This window comes from Bicyclus anynana, chromosome 1, assembly GCF_947172395.1.
Source record: "Bicyclus anynana chromosome 1, ilBicAnyn1.1, whole genome shotgun sequence".
NCBI classification, from domain to species: Eukaryota; Metazoa; Arthropoda; class Insecta; order Lepidoptera; family Nymphalidae; genus Bicyclus; species Bicyclus anynana.
Window position 1 is genome coordinate 10,593,487 of NC_069083.1, and position 15,701 is coordinate 10,609,187.

General features: G+C 37.5%; 1 protein-coding gene and 4 non-coding genes across 5 annotated transcripts; 2 read left to right on the forward strand and 3 right to left on the reverse strand.

The window, feature by feature from the left end:
• The first annotated feature begins 28 nt into the window (after positions 1–28).
• On the forward strand, positions 29–10,991 carry LOC112051350 (uncharacterized). The gene is made up of 12 exons (XM_024089956.2): positions 29–804; positions 3,039–3,213; positions 3,752–4,042; positions 4,723–5,000; positions 5,936–6,121; positions 6,326–6,616; positions 6,961–7,081; positions 7,510–7,649; positions 8,017–8,306; positions 8,642–8,854; positions 9,865–10,054; positions 10,835–10,991. The coding sequence occupies exons 1-12, from the start codon at positions 759–761 to the stop codon at positions 10,987–10,989; spliced, it is 2,376 nt and encodes a 791-aa protein (XP_023945724.2). The 5' UTR covers positions 29–758; the 3' UTR covers positions 10,990–10,991.
• Positions 5,342–5,412, reverse strand: Trnag-gcc (transfer RNA glycine (anticodon GCC)). The gene has a single exon. It is a non-coding gene; the product is annotated as a tRNA-Gly (tRNA).
• Positions 10,115–10,188, reverse strand: Trnat-agu (transfer RNA threonine (anticodon AGU)). Its single transcript has one exon. It is a non-coding gene; the product is annotated as a tRNA-Thr (tRNA).
• A 675-nt stretch (positions 10,992–11,666) lies between the features above and the next one.
• Trnar-ccu (transfer RNA arginine (anticodon CCU)) lies at positions 11,667–11,739 on the reverse strand. Its single transcript has one exon. It is a non-coding gene; the product is annotated as a tRNA-Arg (tRNA).
• Positions 11,740–12,173: 434 nt separating this feature from the next.
• Positions 12,174–12,245, forward strand: Trnaw-cca (transfer RNA tryptophan (anticodon CCA)). The gene has a single exon. It is a non-coding gene; the product is annotated as a tRNA-Trp (tRNA).
• The last annotated feature ends 3,456 nt before the right edge of the window (positions 12,246–15,701 follow it).

Genomic DNA, 15,701 nt, shown 5'->3' on the forward strand with positions numbered 1-15,701 from the left:
TGTTCGTAACACTCTCTATGATCCGCGCGGGCTGGGAGTCGGGTAGCGGTGCCCCGCGCGCACGACTTCACAGCCGCGCAGACCTACCCCCCGTCGCCCGCATATCATGGGAGTGTCATGAACGAACTTATCAAGCTATAGGTAGTTTTTACGATGAGCTATTTGTTTTTATTTAATGATAAGTTAGACGGACTCGAATTTTTTACTTGTGTGCATTTTAAGAAATTAAATATCACGTGTTTTTAAACCGTGAAGTAAAACATCGTGAGGAAACCTGCATACCAGAGAATTTTCTTAATTCTCTGCGTGTGTAAAGTCTGCCAATCCGCATTGGGCCAGCGTGGTAGCCTAACCCCTTTCATTCAGAGAGGAGACTCGAGCTCAACAGTGAGCCGAATATGGGTTGATAATGATGTAGTTGGGCAGTATAAGGTAGTTGTGGGCTAACTTGAAAGACGTACAAGTTTATTCAACGGTACCTATGACGGTATTTACGCGGCATACCAGAACGCTAAACTCCGTGGCGATGTCTTTTCCTGTAGGGTAGTAACTAGTCACGACCGACTCATTTTATAATTGCTGTCTTTATTGATTTAATCAATCATACCTCGATGACTACGCCCCACTTATACAATGAAGATTATCTTATCTCATTGTAAATTATCGCACGCGCTTTCCTTGCGTGAAACAAGTAGTGTACCTGCCTGCCTTTGTCTATGAAACATTATGTTGCCGTGATTATTACATTGTTTTAAATTATGAAGGAACTGTTAATTTTTGTGGTTTTTTGTGCATTAGCCAGTCGTGAGTATATTACAAGGTTTCTTTTTTTTTCTTATGAGCCTTGGGTTTTTGTATAGCTATGTTTCTATTTAATGAAAATATAGAATACAGATTTTATTTTCTGAGGTTGATGTTTATATCAACAAGCTACGTATAGAAGGTACTGCTAAAACAATTAGGACGTTAACATCCAATATTTACTGTATTAAACTTTTATTTTACTCATAAAAATACTTCTTTCTGAGTAAATAAGAGAAGATATAATTAGGTAAATATCAGATATACCTAACCTATCGATATTATTATGATGAAGTATTAATTAATCACATTGCGTGGTTTGGAGACAACTTTTTTGTTTCAAAATACCAGCGGCGAAGACTACATATAGGTCGATTCCCGCCGGGTTACTTTTTAAAAAAACATAGATACTTATCTATACTTATAATAAATCTGTAGAGAGGTCAATTCTGTACATGAAATATATTTCCAAAATAACTATCAGGGGGTGCTTAGTGATCGATACTGATACCAAAAATGCAATCAGTAAAATTTTTGTCTGTCTGTCTGTCTGTCTGTCTGTCTGTCTGTCTGTCTGTCTGTCTGTCTGTATGTTCTTTATAGAAACAAAAACTACTGGACGGATTTTAACGAAACTTGGTACAATTATTCTACATACTCCTGGGCAGGTTATAGTATACTTTTCATTACGCTACGATCAATAGGAGCAGAGCAGTAAAGAGAAATGTTGAGAAAACGGGAGAAGTTACTCAATTTTTTAAGCTTCCGTCGCGTGTAGAGCCTTAATGGTTAAAGCAACATAGAAATCATGTATGATGGAAATGTTTTCCTTAAAATTATGTATAAAAACACAACAGCATATATATGTCTATCTTTTATGGTTGACTCACAATAACACGTGTAACTCCCGATAGCTGAGCAGTTCGGAGCTTTCTAATTATATTTGTCTACTCTTATGTTTATAACACTCATCACTCATCCCTAATAAGAAAGTTAACATTATTACCTATTCAATAAAAAAAGAATCATAAAAATCGGTAAAGAAACACCAAAGTTATACAAGAAATATGCTAAGCCATCGCGCGTGAATACTAATACATGCTATATGGATTATTTTTGTGTAACGGTTGCCGCGCTCGACGCGACTCGCGGTGGGAGGAATAAATAAAGAAGTGCAGCCTTAATGAATAGGGTAGGGGTAGTGTAGGGTAGGGGTAGGGCAGGGGTAGGGTAGGGTAGAGGTAGGATAGGGGTAGTTGAAAGTTTACAACGACTTTCACGCGGACGAAGTCGCGGGCGTCCGCTAGTTTAAACATAACTTCGTTGTTTGTGACATTTTATTTTTAGCACAATCTATACTTATAATAAATCTGTAGAGAGGTCAATTCTGTACATGAAATATATTTCCAAAATAACTATCAGGGGGTGATTAGTGGTCGATACTGATGCCAAAAATGCAATCAGTAAAATTTTTGTCTGTCTGTCTGTCTGTCTGTCTGTCTGTCTGTATGTTCTTTATAGAAACAAAAACTACTCGACGGATTTTAACGAAACTTAGTACAATTATTCTTCATACTCCTGGGCAGGTTATAGTATACTTTTCATCACGCTACAATCAATAGGAGCAGAGCAGTGAAGGGAAATGTTAAGAAAACGGGAGAAGTTACTCAATTTTTTAAGCTTCCGTCGCGTGGTACGTTCGTTATAGAAACAAAAACTACTCGACAGATTTTAACAAAACTTGGTACAATTATTTTTCATACTTCTGGGCAGGTTACAATATACTTTTCATTGCGCTACCGTCAATAGGAGCAGAGCAGTGAAGGGAAATGTTGAGAAAACGGGAGAAATTACTCCATTTTTTAAGCTTCCGTCGCCGTCGCATGGTCCCTACCATAGGAGTAGTAGGATAGGGGTAGGATAGGGGTAGGGTAAGGGTAAGGTTGGGTTAGGGTAGGAGTAAGGTAGTGTAGGGTAGGGACAGGCGTAGTAGTAGGGTTTCACGCAGATGAAGTCGCGGGCGTCCGCTAGTCATAATTATTATTGTAATGAATATGTATAGATGTATGAGAAACCGGAGTTTGTATCAAGCGGTATGAATTTCTTTTTTTTTTGGAGGCTTACCTTCGTTAAAATTCCATCCTTCGCCACTGGAAAATACACTTAAATAATATGATTTAAATCAACTATCTAACTAGGCTACATTTTAAAGCATGTTTTATTCTTATTTACATCAGCTTCAGAAGAAGCGATATTATCAAGTGTGCCGCCGCACCTTTTGGACTGCTACCGCAGAGGAGGGCCGGAGTTATCGGCTCCCCATAGGCTCGATGTCTTTCTATCGCTTTTACGAAGGCTGGAGCTGAGTTCGCGGCTTGACATGAGGTTGTTTAGCACGACTTTACTCAGAAGGTACGTATCTACATAAATGGCACAAAGTTATTACCTATAGTCTGGAAAGTTCGTTGATGACACTCCCGTGACATGCGGGCGACGGGGGGAAAGACTGCGCGGTTGTGAAATCATGCGTGCGGGGAAGTGAGGTGCATCAATCGTGGGGTTTTCGTTCATCGTTACACGCCCCACGGCCCGCGCGGTCCATCGGGAGTGTTATGAACGAAGGTGCCAAGCTATAGTTGGTAGTTATCTTAATTATAAAATGTCTATCTTAGTTAAAACTCGTGCAATAGAAGTAGGTACTTAAATTTAGAATGCATTTTCGCTTATACTCTGAATGTTGGGAAAATAATTCTACGGAAGATTTGAGACCGACGAGGACTTTCCACAATTTCATTAAAGTTAGCTAATGGTCAATTTTCAGCTTCTTGGGAATTTATGGTAGGTAGTAGTAACTCATGATACTATACCGTAGATGCCTATTATTTTTTGGCAGGCGCTGTAAAATATGGCACTAATTGAGAAGTAATACTAATATGTTTAAATTCCACAGTCTACGACTAGACGGCATAGAAGAATCTCCCAACACAATAGAGTCGGATTATGTTCTGCCGTTCAGAGCTTCAGCTTTCCAATTTCATAAGTACAAACTGCTGATGGAATTGTTCCTGCCGAGTCAGCCCGATCTGCTGAACGTAGACGAAAGTCTTACTCTGGTCGAGAAATGCTTGCTGCACAAACTGTTGAGCTCGACTGTGCAGCCGTGGGAGCGTGGTGATGAAAACATCGTATGCCCATTGTCGGCACAACGCCGACAGACTATGATACGACAAAGTGCTAACAGGTAAACAGCATCTTACGCCCCTTTCACACGGCAGTCCAGTTTTTTGCAGGATCCCATTTTCTGCAGGATTACGTTTAATGACCAATGTGATTATATGCTAGCGATTATATAATGATTTATTTATTTTGCTATCATCCGCGAAAAGTCGAACCCATGCGACAACGTCACCCAGGTCCGGCAAAATACTCTCTACGTACGTTTCACCCCGAAACCGGAGCATCCTCAGGAGATATTGACTCTACAACGTGCAATTGCAAAGTATATGCTAGCGTTCACACGAGCATCCCGCATGCGAATCCTGTCCAGTCGAATTGTGCTATCCGGTTTTGCCACTAGATACTGGATTCTTAGATTAGTAAAAAGCGGGATCCCGCTTAATCACACATATATTTCAATAACAGTGTTCACACGGTTTTTTGCGTGCGATTTTTTGCTGGACACTGTTTTTTAGGCGTAGGAGTCGTAGCTTTTTACTAGATCCTGCAAAACTGAACTGTCTTAATCTAAGAAAATATGCAGTATGGTTTCGGGACTTTATTTAACTGCAGGTTTTAGTTGATTTTTGTAGTAGTCAAAGAATTCCTTCTCCTATATAAAGGAATTGCGTTGTTTTGCTATGTTTGTATGTGATGGTTTTTCAGTAAACCATAACGTAAATCGTTTTTATTTAAATTTTTCAGAATCTTTAGCAGGTGCCCCATAGAAAACGGTGTAATAAAAACAGAATGGGGCACAATATCGTCTGGGACCCTTGTGGCAGCGCTCGCTTCGGCTTTGGAACCCCAACGGGTGACGATTAGCGATATATTAAATGCCAATATATTCAAGGAGGAACTCTCTCAGGCTTTGGTGGACTCTGCTATGGAAGATTGGTACACTGAACTCGAGGAATTCGATGTTGAAGAACAAAGCAGTGACGCTAATAATATTAGTAATTTGTGGGTGGCTACGTTAGCAGGTACTTAACTTTACCAATAACAAAAGCGGTCCTGAATTCTGTTCTTAGTCAAACACTCATTGCGAATACATAGTTCGACTATTGGAAATGAGTGTTTGGCTCAGGTCAGGTCAGGTAGGCTTCGGTCGTGTCATGTTACATGGTATCAAATAATTATCAGTAAAGACCCTAGAGGTTGAAAAATACATATGTCATATAAACATCATAATGATCGTGTTATTGCTCTAGAAACTATAAAGTATACAAAAATTATTTCAAGGTTAAGTATTGTAAAGATAATATTATTTTTGCATTAAATATATGATTATCAAAATAAATAAAAAAAAAACAAAAATGATAACTGCATCGGCCGGGAATCGAACCCGGGCCGCCCGCGTGGCAGGCGAGCATTCTACCACTGAACCACCGATGCTGATGAACACCTTGACAAAATTTTAAGTAAGTATGTGTTATTAATCGAAGTATCCATTATTTTGATATTTAATTTTCTATATAATTATAATATTTTACTACCTAACTTGTCTTCATGTGTGACTAACTTCAAGACAAGAAAAAGGTTCTTTTTAAGGATGCTGAATGACTTTGAAGAATTGGGTGAAGTCATAATTGTTTATTGTAGTAGTGCCATCTAGGTATTACCTTCTACATTACGTGAACAAATTAAAAAAGCACATACCGTAGATTTGGTTCAGACAAAACCAAAAGTCTACAATAAATGTTATAAGGCTTTAGAAAAACGTATTTTCGCATTTTAGCTTTTTGGCATCTTAAATAAGTCGTGTATAATTTAAAAGCACTGTTTATACTTATACTTATGGCCAAGAAATTCAGCAATAAAAAAAACACATGTGCAATATGTGTAATAATAATAATTATTATTTCTTGATCTCTATGAATTTACAAGCTATTTTGCTAAGTATGTGTATAATTTTAAGGCGATTTAGCGGAAGTAGTTGTGAACCAGGGCCCGCGAGTGGGCGCCTCCGAGCATCGCCTGCTGGTAGGCAGCAGCAACCGCTGGAACGACACGCTGCTGCCTCGAGACTACTACCTCTTCCCACCCAACGCTACCCTGCCCAATTGGCACTTCACTGATGCAGAGATTTTAGCCGGAATTGACGGTAAGTTAAAAATATCCAATCAAATATGGCAAACGATTTTGTATTTTGCGTAAAAAACCAGTCAATCCGGGCTGGTAACCTATCTATTGTACTTTTTATTCCTTATTTCTAATCTATGCAACCACAATTTGCCCGAAGCTTAAGTACAGCTATCTTATAAAAGTTTCCAAACTGAAGTAAATCAACATGACCTTTATATTGCAGGTCTAATATTAGCAAATTACTTGCCAACATGGGTGGAACAAAGACGGTCTTTACGCTTATCTCAAGTACTGGACATGTACTACTCTAACGAGGGGGTATCGTTCGATACATCGGTGAGAGCGTGTAACAGACACGCCTTGTACGCCAATATTGTCAACGGCACCCAGTTGCTGAGGGAAACTTCTAGATTCGCGCACATGTTGTCTTTACAACAGATCACTGTGTATATACCGAGGGAAACAATGGAAAGGATGAGCGAAGCAGCCGCCACGGCGTTTATGAATTATGTTCGTAAGTGATGTCTCATATTGGTCAGTCTATTTTGAATGGTTCACTGCTCTCCTTGTAAGAGAGAAGATTTGGAGCTTAGGGTAATCATTATTAATGATTAATTATTATTTTCTAAATCATGTTATTGATAATATCCGGATCCGAACATGTTTACCAGAACCACCTCCAACATTCCAAGATTAAACATTACTAGAATTGTGACAATGTAACCATACCATCTAATTTTTATGATCCTATTTGATGTTGGTTTAGTGTCATCTATGATCATATTTTCAGTAAATTGAGTAAATTATTCCGAAACTAAAAGAAAAAATAGGTATGTCAAAAAGAGTAATATTTTGCAGCAACAATCCTAAGAGAAAATCATCAGGAGTGCCGAAAGATGTTCTCAGACGTTCCCTCTGTAGACCTCATAGTGGCAACCGACGGATCGTGGAAGGGCTATGAGATTGAGCAGTTTATGTCGTAAGTAAAACGAATAGATTCCGAATCTAATCATGTCAGTATATTGTAGTAGATATAGATAAGACTAATTTGATAAATTGTTACACAGCTCGTCAAGGGATAACTAACCACATCTTATTATAGACGCCAAGCAAGATTGCGGTTATGTTAAGAGTGTTATTGTTGTCCATACAAATATACAAATGTAGGCACTTTCTAAAGAGAATGATAAAGTAGCAGTAGTCGTTTGGAAAAGTATTATCGCTTTGCTTATTTTTGCCACCAAGCAAATTTGTTGCGTTTCGCTCTGAAGGGAATGAAATTACAAGGTTGCCTGTGAAATTATAGGGGCAAAGTTTGTTAGGCATGGTTTTGGCCATTCGTTTAACCTGTAAGCTACCTACACCTGTGTACACATCTACACATTAATGTTAACATTATGTTTTTAGATGGATTGGAAACGCTTTAGAAGTTGAAGCTCACAGCAGTACCATTGCGTTACTCCATGGCAACAATGGACTTTGGATAGTTCCACCCACCAGTAATCTCACTAGTTTCTATTCCACTTTAAGTAATTCTACGATTGAATGTACGTATTAATTAATCCTATTTGTTATATTCGGAGTTTATAACCCTATAGTTACGCCACATCTTGGTTCTACACTTAGGCACCATGCTCATTATTGGAGTTTGATGTTTTTCAGTAACTGAATTTCGAATTCGTCTCTATCTCTATTTATAATTTATAAAAAATAATAAAAAGAAAACGAATTCGAGATTTGAGTTAAAATAACATTATATTATAATATTCTGGAGGCAGTTAACATTATTAAAATGCTATTGCAATAATCAACGACACAGAGATCCATAAAATCTACGGTACACGACTTTACCAAATACTTGACTGGAAGTTAACTAAAATCGACACACAAGTTACCAAACTTTAATTGTTCCAGGGCCGAACCGCCTTAACCTCCCAAACGTGATATCCCGGATCATTCAACATAGCCGGAACAGAACTTTGGAAGAGATCGCTGCAATGGCCAGTGCTGGGCACAGCACGGTTGTCCTCATCATCAGCCCCACGGACCGGCCCTCCTCGGACGAGCTGGAGCGGTCCAGGATCCTGATGCAGTCCTTGCGAAGGAGTTTCTTTGACGTCTACTTCGCTTACGTCGCTGTGGATACGACCGAATTTCAGAACATCAATAACGAATATATGGATTATTCGGAGATGTTTATATCTGCAAGTAGCTATTTACTCGCTAATACTATTTAATTAGGTATTTAGTAAAACGCGCTTTTACCCGTGTAGCTACATGACCCGAGTTTTTATTTACAGTTCTTTGTGTACGGTTTGCGACAGTTCTTTGTAAAACGGATTAAGATCTTTGTTTGTTTGTTTGCTGTTGTTGGTGTTCTTGCCTTAACAGAGTTTTACTAGGTATTTCAATAACTTAATCTAATATGTAGTATCTTTTTACAGTGTTATTCGCTTTAATCTTGTTTTTTTTTATCATAAAATTGAAATAATTATAATTTTAATCATATTTGTTATGCCCAACTTTTTGTTTTGTTCAGGTGAATTCTAACGCAATGACAGACGTTATCGAAGCAATTTATACGAACTTGGTGAAAACCGAAATTCCGTCAAGAATATTCGGCTCGCAATGCGAGGTGAATAGCACGGAATTCTTTCAAGTACAGTACGAGGACCATGTACTGCCGGGCCGCAAACAGACATATCGTATACATCCGTTTTATTTGAAGCAACAACCCATTATTCATGTACAGGTAGGTACATCAATGTATAATTTATGTAGGTATGTTTATTTTAAGTACCTAAGTCCCTAAAGAATGCAACAACTCCTTACTCTTCCATACTACTACACAACACAATCCGAGTTTTTAATTCTCAGTTTTTCTCTATTCTGAGCAACGATATTAAATACTGTTAGATATGTTACTAGTGCATGAAAAATGAGGAAAAACTCAAAAGAGGAAATTTATAGTCAACTCAATGTTAGTTGTGGTTAACAACGAACGTTATTTAAAAAAATAATACCTGAATATCGTCTACAATGTTGAGTTGTGTGTTCGGTCTGTAAAAACTATGTATTCATTAAATATCTATAATAGAATTAAAAACAAAATTGTGCATGTGTGCGCTGTGTTTTAACCTTTTATTCGGATCACTTTTTGCGGTAATTTTGTAGGGACCTAACCAATCTATAGTATTAAATTATCATCGATTCTGAGCTATATTGTCTGATTGTATATTTGATACTTTCATATTTCAAAGCTTTGATAATAATAATTTATTTAGGTATTATTCTTTGACACCTAATTATCTATGTATCTAAGGTATTATTAGTTAAAGGCCAAGGAATATTATGATCTTGTTTTTTATCTTTAGAAGAAAAATAAGAAATAGTTTTTGTAGTTTTTGTTTGTAGTCTGCATTTTCTTATGTGAAACACGCCATCTAGCGTAACCTGTTGCAAATATAAACATTTAATCCTATCGATAGAGAGGGCGCTTTTTATAGATTATACATTGTTCACCAGATGGCACTTAATAGTCACATTTCTTGTATTCAGCAAATAGCAATGAAATATTAAAAAAATAAAAATAAATAAATACCTATATAGTATATTATATAAATAAAGTGTAATAAACGAACAAATCATTATACCTTTTGAATATTTTTAAGTTATCGACTAGCTAGATCAAAATTAATGGTCGGAATAAGTGGTAGGTTTAAATTATATATAGGTAAACACTCAATAAGATTTTTTTTATAGTTTCGTAATGATGGCCAAGGGCAGATCCTGGTGTGCATGTGGCGAGGCGCGGATGTATCTCGCAGCTGTCAAACTATAGTCGAACGAGAGACCTACGTCTTCAACCTAACCGACCCGTGCCCTTCACCAGATTTCTGTCCGCCAGCTCATTTTGTTGCTACAACAATAACAACTGCAAATTTATGCGCACGTAAGTTATCAAAAATTAAAGAAAAGAAATAATAAAAGTTAAAAAAGATTTTAACCACTGAGGCCCCGGGGGGATTCGAACCCCCGATCTCCTGTTTACTAGACAGGCGCTTTAACCAACTAAGCCACGGCGCCGATGAACAATTCGATGAAAATAATATCCACCTTCATATATATTTAACTATATAAATAGAAAATAATTAAATACAGACCGATTGAATTTTCCTAAAATTTTAATCTCATTTCAAGGAAATAATACATAATTAATAACAAGCATTACACGTGGATTTAAGCTCTACTCCCTTTCTCCACCTTTTTTTTTTTTTTTATATTTTTTTACAAGTTAGCCCTTGACTACAATCTCATCTGATGGTAAGTGATGATGTAATCTAAGATGGAAGCGGGCTAACTTGTTAGGAGGAGGATGACAATCCACACTCCTTTCGGTTTCTACACGACATCGTACCGGAACGCTAAATCGCTTGGCAGTACGTTTTTGTCGGTAGGGTGGTAACTAGCCACGGCCAAAGCCTCCCACCAGCTAGACCTGGACCAATTAAGAAAACCTCAATCGGCCCAGCCGGGGATCGAACCCAGGACTTCCGTCATTATAAACAAGTGCTTCATTGTCATTAAATATAGGCTAATACAATTGAGTTGAAAATTCTTTTACCAGAAAGTCCCGTTATTTTGTAAGTGTCATATTTTATCCCCGTATCCCACGGAAACGGGAACTATGCGGACGAAACGGGGCGTTTGCTTATGTTTGTTTGTGTTACAGATGACGAATGCCGTCTTCCTCATCAAGTAGGCTACTACATAGAGCACGCTGGCTTGCGCTGCTTGCCGCTTTTAGGTGCTGCAACCGCTATTACTCCTGCTTGGAAAACGTACATCATACTTTCTGTTATACTCTCATTATATTATAATAAGTAATTTATTTTGTAATAAAAACATATTTTATTTTTTGTATTTATTTATTATATTTTGTTAAATCAAATCGTCTGCAATGAATTGAAATACAAAATTAATTTATTATCCACATCCAACTTAAAGTCGCTCAGCGAGCTATGGAGAGGGCTATATTAAGAGTCTCTTTGAAGGACAAAATCTGGAATGAGGAAATCCGTAGAAACGAAAATAATCGATATAACCCAAAGGATTAGCAAACTGAAGTGGCAGTGGGCGGACCATATCTGTCGTAGAACACATGGCTGTTGGAGCAGACATGTTCTGGAGTGGAGACCACGTACCAGTAAGCGAAGTGTAGAACGCCCTCCAGCTAGATGATCCGACGACATCAAGAAGGTAGTGGGAAGGGGCTGGATGAGGAAGGCGGAGGATCGTGTGTGGTGGCGCGCTCTAGGAAAGGCCTATGTCCAGCAATGGACGAATACAGGCTGTTGATGAGTTGAACTTTAGAGGTTGAATAGCCTACAGCAGCTATGGGTTTATTCAAGAAGAAACATACTCATGGCCGCACCCCGCAATCGTTCCACCACAGGTTGTATATGACTTACTATTAGGCGTACAATTTAACAAAAAAAAGAAAACGAAAATTATTTCTTTGTGATTTTGTTTCATAAAAGAGATCAAAAAATATTATGTACATGTACCCCTGGTGGGACTCGAACCCACAATCCCCGGCTTAGGAGGCCGATGCCTTATCCATTAGGCCACAGGGGCTGTTGCAACATGAGTCTAATTTACTATACATTATTGATTACGTAAAGTTTCATCACAACCTGATGAATAATTTTATAGATTACACAATTTTATTAGACGAAATATTTTCTTGATAAGCCCCGAAGTCCATGAACATTCACAGGACAGTTTAACTCGCGAATGGCGTGAGTGTAAATGTAAAGCGGGTACTAGATTTGAACTTCGAATGTACATGGAGTCGAATGGGTCTACTACGAAGTTTCGCGCTTTTATAACAGAGTGCGCTGTTATGAATTACTTTTATTGAGGTTGTATAATAGTTGTAAAAATTATTACTTGTGTCAAGATTGTACGTTGTGATGTTGATAATAATAAAATTAATTTTAATCGTATTGATAATGTGCAAATTTAAACATTTTTAGTATATGTAGTATTATTTCATCGTTCTTAGCAACGACTCCGTGGCGCAACGGTAGCGCGTCTGACTCCAGATCAGAAGGTTGCGTGTTCAAATCACGTCGGGGTCATTTACATTTTTATTTTTTTCATTGCGTGGCTTCCGTAAGGTAATTTTAATTTTTATGTTTACCATAACTTAATCTACAGGTAAATAGGTACATCAAAAATTATAAAAAAAAATAAGTGATAGGTAGTTATTATACCTAACCACATTGTTTTCATTGAATATGTGAATGTAATTTGTCCATAGAGCTATATAGGAACCAACCTTAACCCTAACCACCTTAAACCATAATTATAATTCTAAGGGAGGTATAATAGTAGCGTACAGTTATATTTCAATGCATGCATTGATCTCCTAGAAATATAACTGTAATGATATACCTATGAATATATCGCAATAATATCACCAAGCTGCCATCTTAATACCGGGAAGGTAGGTCCGACATACTTTAGTGTGCTTTATTAGCATATCTGACAGAAACTTGTTTGCATACTGATCGTTAATAATGTAACTCTTGTTCAGTTGGAGTGGTACCTACGAAACAATTATTATTCGCTATACTGCTTTAAAGACAGTACCTACTCGTACATATGTTTTCTGTGACAGTATATATATGTATAGATGGCCATGACTTTTTCCGAGTAGGTAGTGTCGTTTTTAGGATTTTGACAGATGTGCGGTGTCAATATAATCGAGATAGGTACCTATATACTTACCAAACAATTTTAGTTATGAATAACTTTTAAATTCAGTGATTTTTTTCATTTTTGCTGAACATTAGTAGGTAGATACCTACTAGGTACATTGTGGATTTCTATGACTATACATGCACACCATATTTTTTTTAATAATAACAATTATATTTATTTAAACATAAATTATACTTACTTATTATCATCATCATCAATATCAACCCATTTTCAGGTCACTGCTGGGGAGTCTCCTCTCAGAATGAGAGGGGATATAATTATACAGAAATCCAAATTACTAATTAATTGCGTTCAAGTCTTTTACACAATAACAGCCGCTATCTTTGTAAGAATAAAATAGAATCTACCTAATATACAATTGTTTTTTTTTTTCGTGTTGAGTAAGTGCCGATGGCTCCATGTGGGACCACTACGGCGTCACCGGGGGATTTGGACGAGCGCGGAAGCATCGCCTGATGAGACCCAAAGGCTGAAATAAAGATAGAGGACGGAATGACTCTCTAAGGGCGTCTCCTATGAGACTCGGACCTCGGCTTAGAGGGCCATTCGGGAGGGTGTAACCGTGATCTGAGTGAATCAGTCCGAACGCACCCGAGATCGTGAGTTAGAAAACCCACGTCCGGGTGAAGTTAGATATCGGGGACCTCGTCTTCGCCGGCGAAGACGCTGTGTTGCTTGTGATTGTGTTGCCCGGGAAGCATTCTCGGTCGTCATGTCATCGTCTGGATCGTAAAGGACGTTTATGGGACGCCTCTGCTTGAAGTTAGCGTTAAGGTTGGGAGTGTAGTTGCAGGCCTCAACCACTAGTTGGTTAGGATGGATGGCAGCTCTGTCGAAATAGTTTCGAGAGAGCTGTTTCATGTAACTAGCTATTGAAGGTAAATCTAAGTCTCTATGGAGGTCGTTATTGCGTATAAACCACGGTGCGCCCGTGATTTGTCGCAGGAACCAGTTTTGCAATGTTTGGAGCGGCTTAAGGGTAGTTTTGGGACGGTGGGCAAACACTACACTAGCGTAGCGATCGGACGCAGTAATATACAATTCAAAGCCATCGTAGCGGTAGGTACTAAACAAGGTGTAAACAAGAGTTTATTGTAACTGGTAAATACAACTTGCTAATTCTTTCCGCATACAAGCGGAAATCAAACAAACGTGGCACAGTCATCTAAGTAACCCGTGATGCTGTAAACTACAAAGATCATTGTTGGTTTTAATATGTTTGTCATTAGTAGTAGGTAGGTACATCTAGTGATCTAGCTAATAAGTAATAAGTAGATTTTTAACTAATAAACTAATTTATGAAATAAAATATTATAATTGATAGATTATTGTATTACATAATCTACATAATACCTACGTATGTATACTGTACCTATACGATAAACTCGTTGAAACGTTAATGCAAGACAATAGGTGTACCACAGGGATGCACTTTGATCCCGTTAATGTTGTATATTTACATAAATGACTGACATTCTAAAGACACATTATTCAGTCTATAAAAATAAAAGCGGCGATTAATCACCAAACAGTAATCTTACATTAAGTGAAACATAACAGTTTGATTAAACTTATATAGGTAGGGACAAATATGCCGTACAAAGTTAAAAATAGTACCTCGACCGAGCGACAGAGTAAAAAAAAACAGCGTCAGGCAGACGGGCTTTTTATAGAACCACTGACGAATTATACTGAATAATGTCATGAGAGTGATACTGCATTACAAATCTTAACTGGAAAATCGTCATTCCAAACTAAGATGGACTACTAATAGTAAAAATCGTTTAGTTCGATTGTAAATAGTATTTGTCTAAAATAGAGTGCATTTTCGTCTGCACTGCTTCTCAGTAATAACTTTTTAGTTCTAGGGATGCTTTAACCGAGACAGTCAGGTGACCGGTGTACGTGGCTGCTGGCGCCTTTGCAAACGAATCGCATACGCATTCTAAGAAACCACTACATGTGCAAACGTTGCTGTGTGCTTTCACTGTAGCTACAATCCATTCTCCATTCGTACACGAACACGCCTTCCATCTTTGTATGTATGTGTAGCAAAACTTTCCTTGTGTTTGTACTGGAGGTCGTCAGTCGTAGTATTGTACTTATGCGAATAAAGCAGTTTTTAACTGTATCTTTTACGACATAAAGTCCATTTTTGTTTATCACTGTTTAATTAATTGGGTATATTTTAAATACAGACGCGATTGTTTATCGTTATATTCTGTTTTCAAAGACTGACTAATTTGAGACTAAAATTCGTGACATAAATATTCCCTGATAACGTTAATGACTTTTTTATTGATCATTTCATGAATCAGTCAATTTCTGTATACCACTCACGTTGAATTATATTCAGCTTGTAGATATGTAATTTTACAGATATAATGTCGCATATTTTAATAATACTTACGAGTAAGGTAATAACCTATAGTTCTTTCTTATTCAATGACAAGTGAAGGGTTATCTCAGCGGGCTTACTTGGAAGAGGTACAAGTTTATTCTACTCATACCTCTGACGGTTTTTACGCACCAACATACCGCGAAACGGTAAATTCCTTGGCGGGACATCTCAGCTGGTATGCTGGTAACTAGCCACGACCGATGCCTTCTAACAGTTAAATTATACTGGGGTAACAACCTTGTGACACAATATAAAAATATTCTAAACATTTTATACTTCTATGTACAAAATTACGAAACTATTTGACTGAGAACTGAAAATTGCATAAATAGCTATTAAGCATAAACATAAAATATAATAAGCAGTAGGTAGGTGTACAGTGAACACCTATTTTGTAAATAACGTAGTG

Coding starts and splice junctions, on each gene's coding strand:
- LOC112051350 (XM_024089956.2), top strand. CDS start 759: ATGAAGGAACTGTTAATTTTTGTGGTTTTTTGTGCATTAGCCAGTC. Junction 805..3,038: donor TTTTTGTGCATTAGCCAGTC/GTGAGTATATTA, acceptor TATTTACATCAG/CTTCAGAAGAAGCGATATTA. Junction 5,001..5,935: donor GTGGGTGGCTACGTTAGCAG/GTACTTAACTTT, acceptor TATAATTTTAAG/GCGATTTAGCGGAAGTAGTT.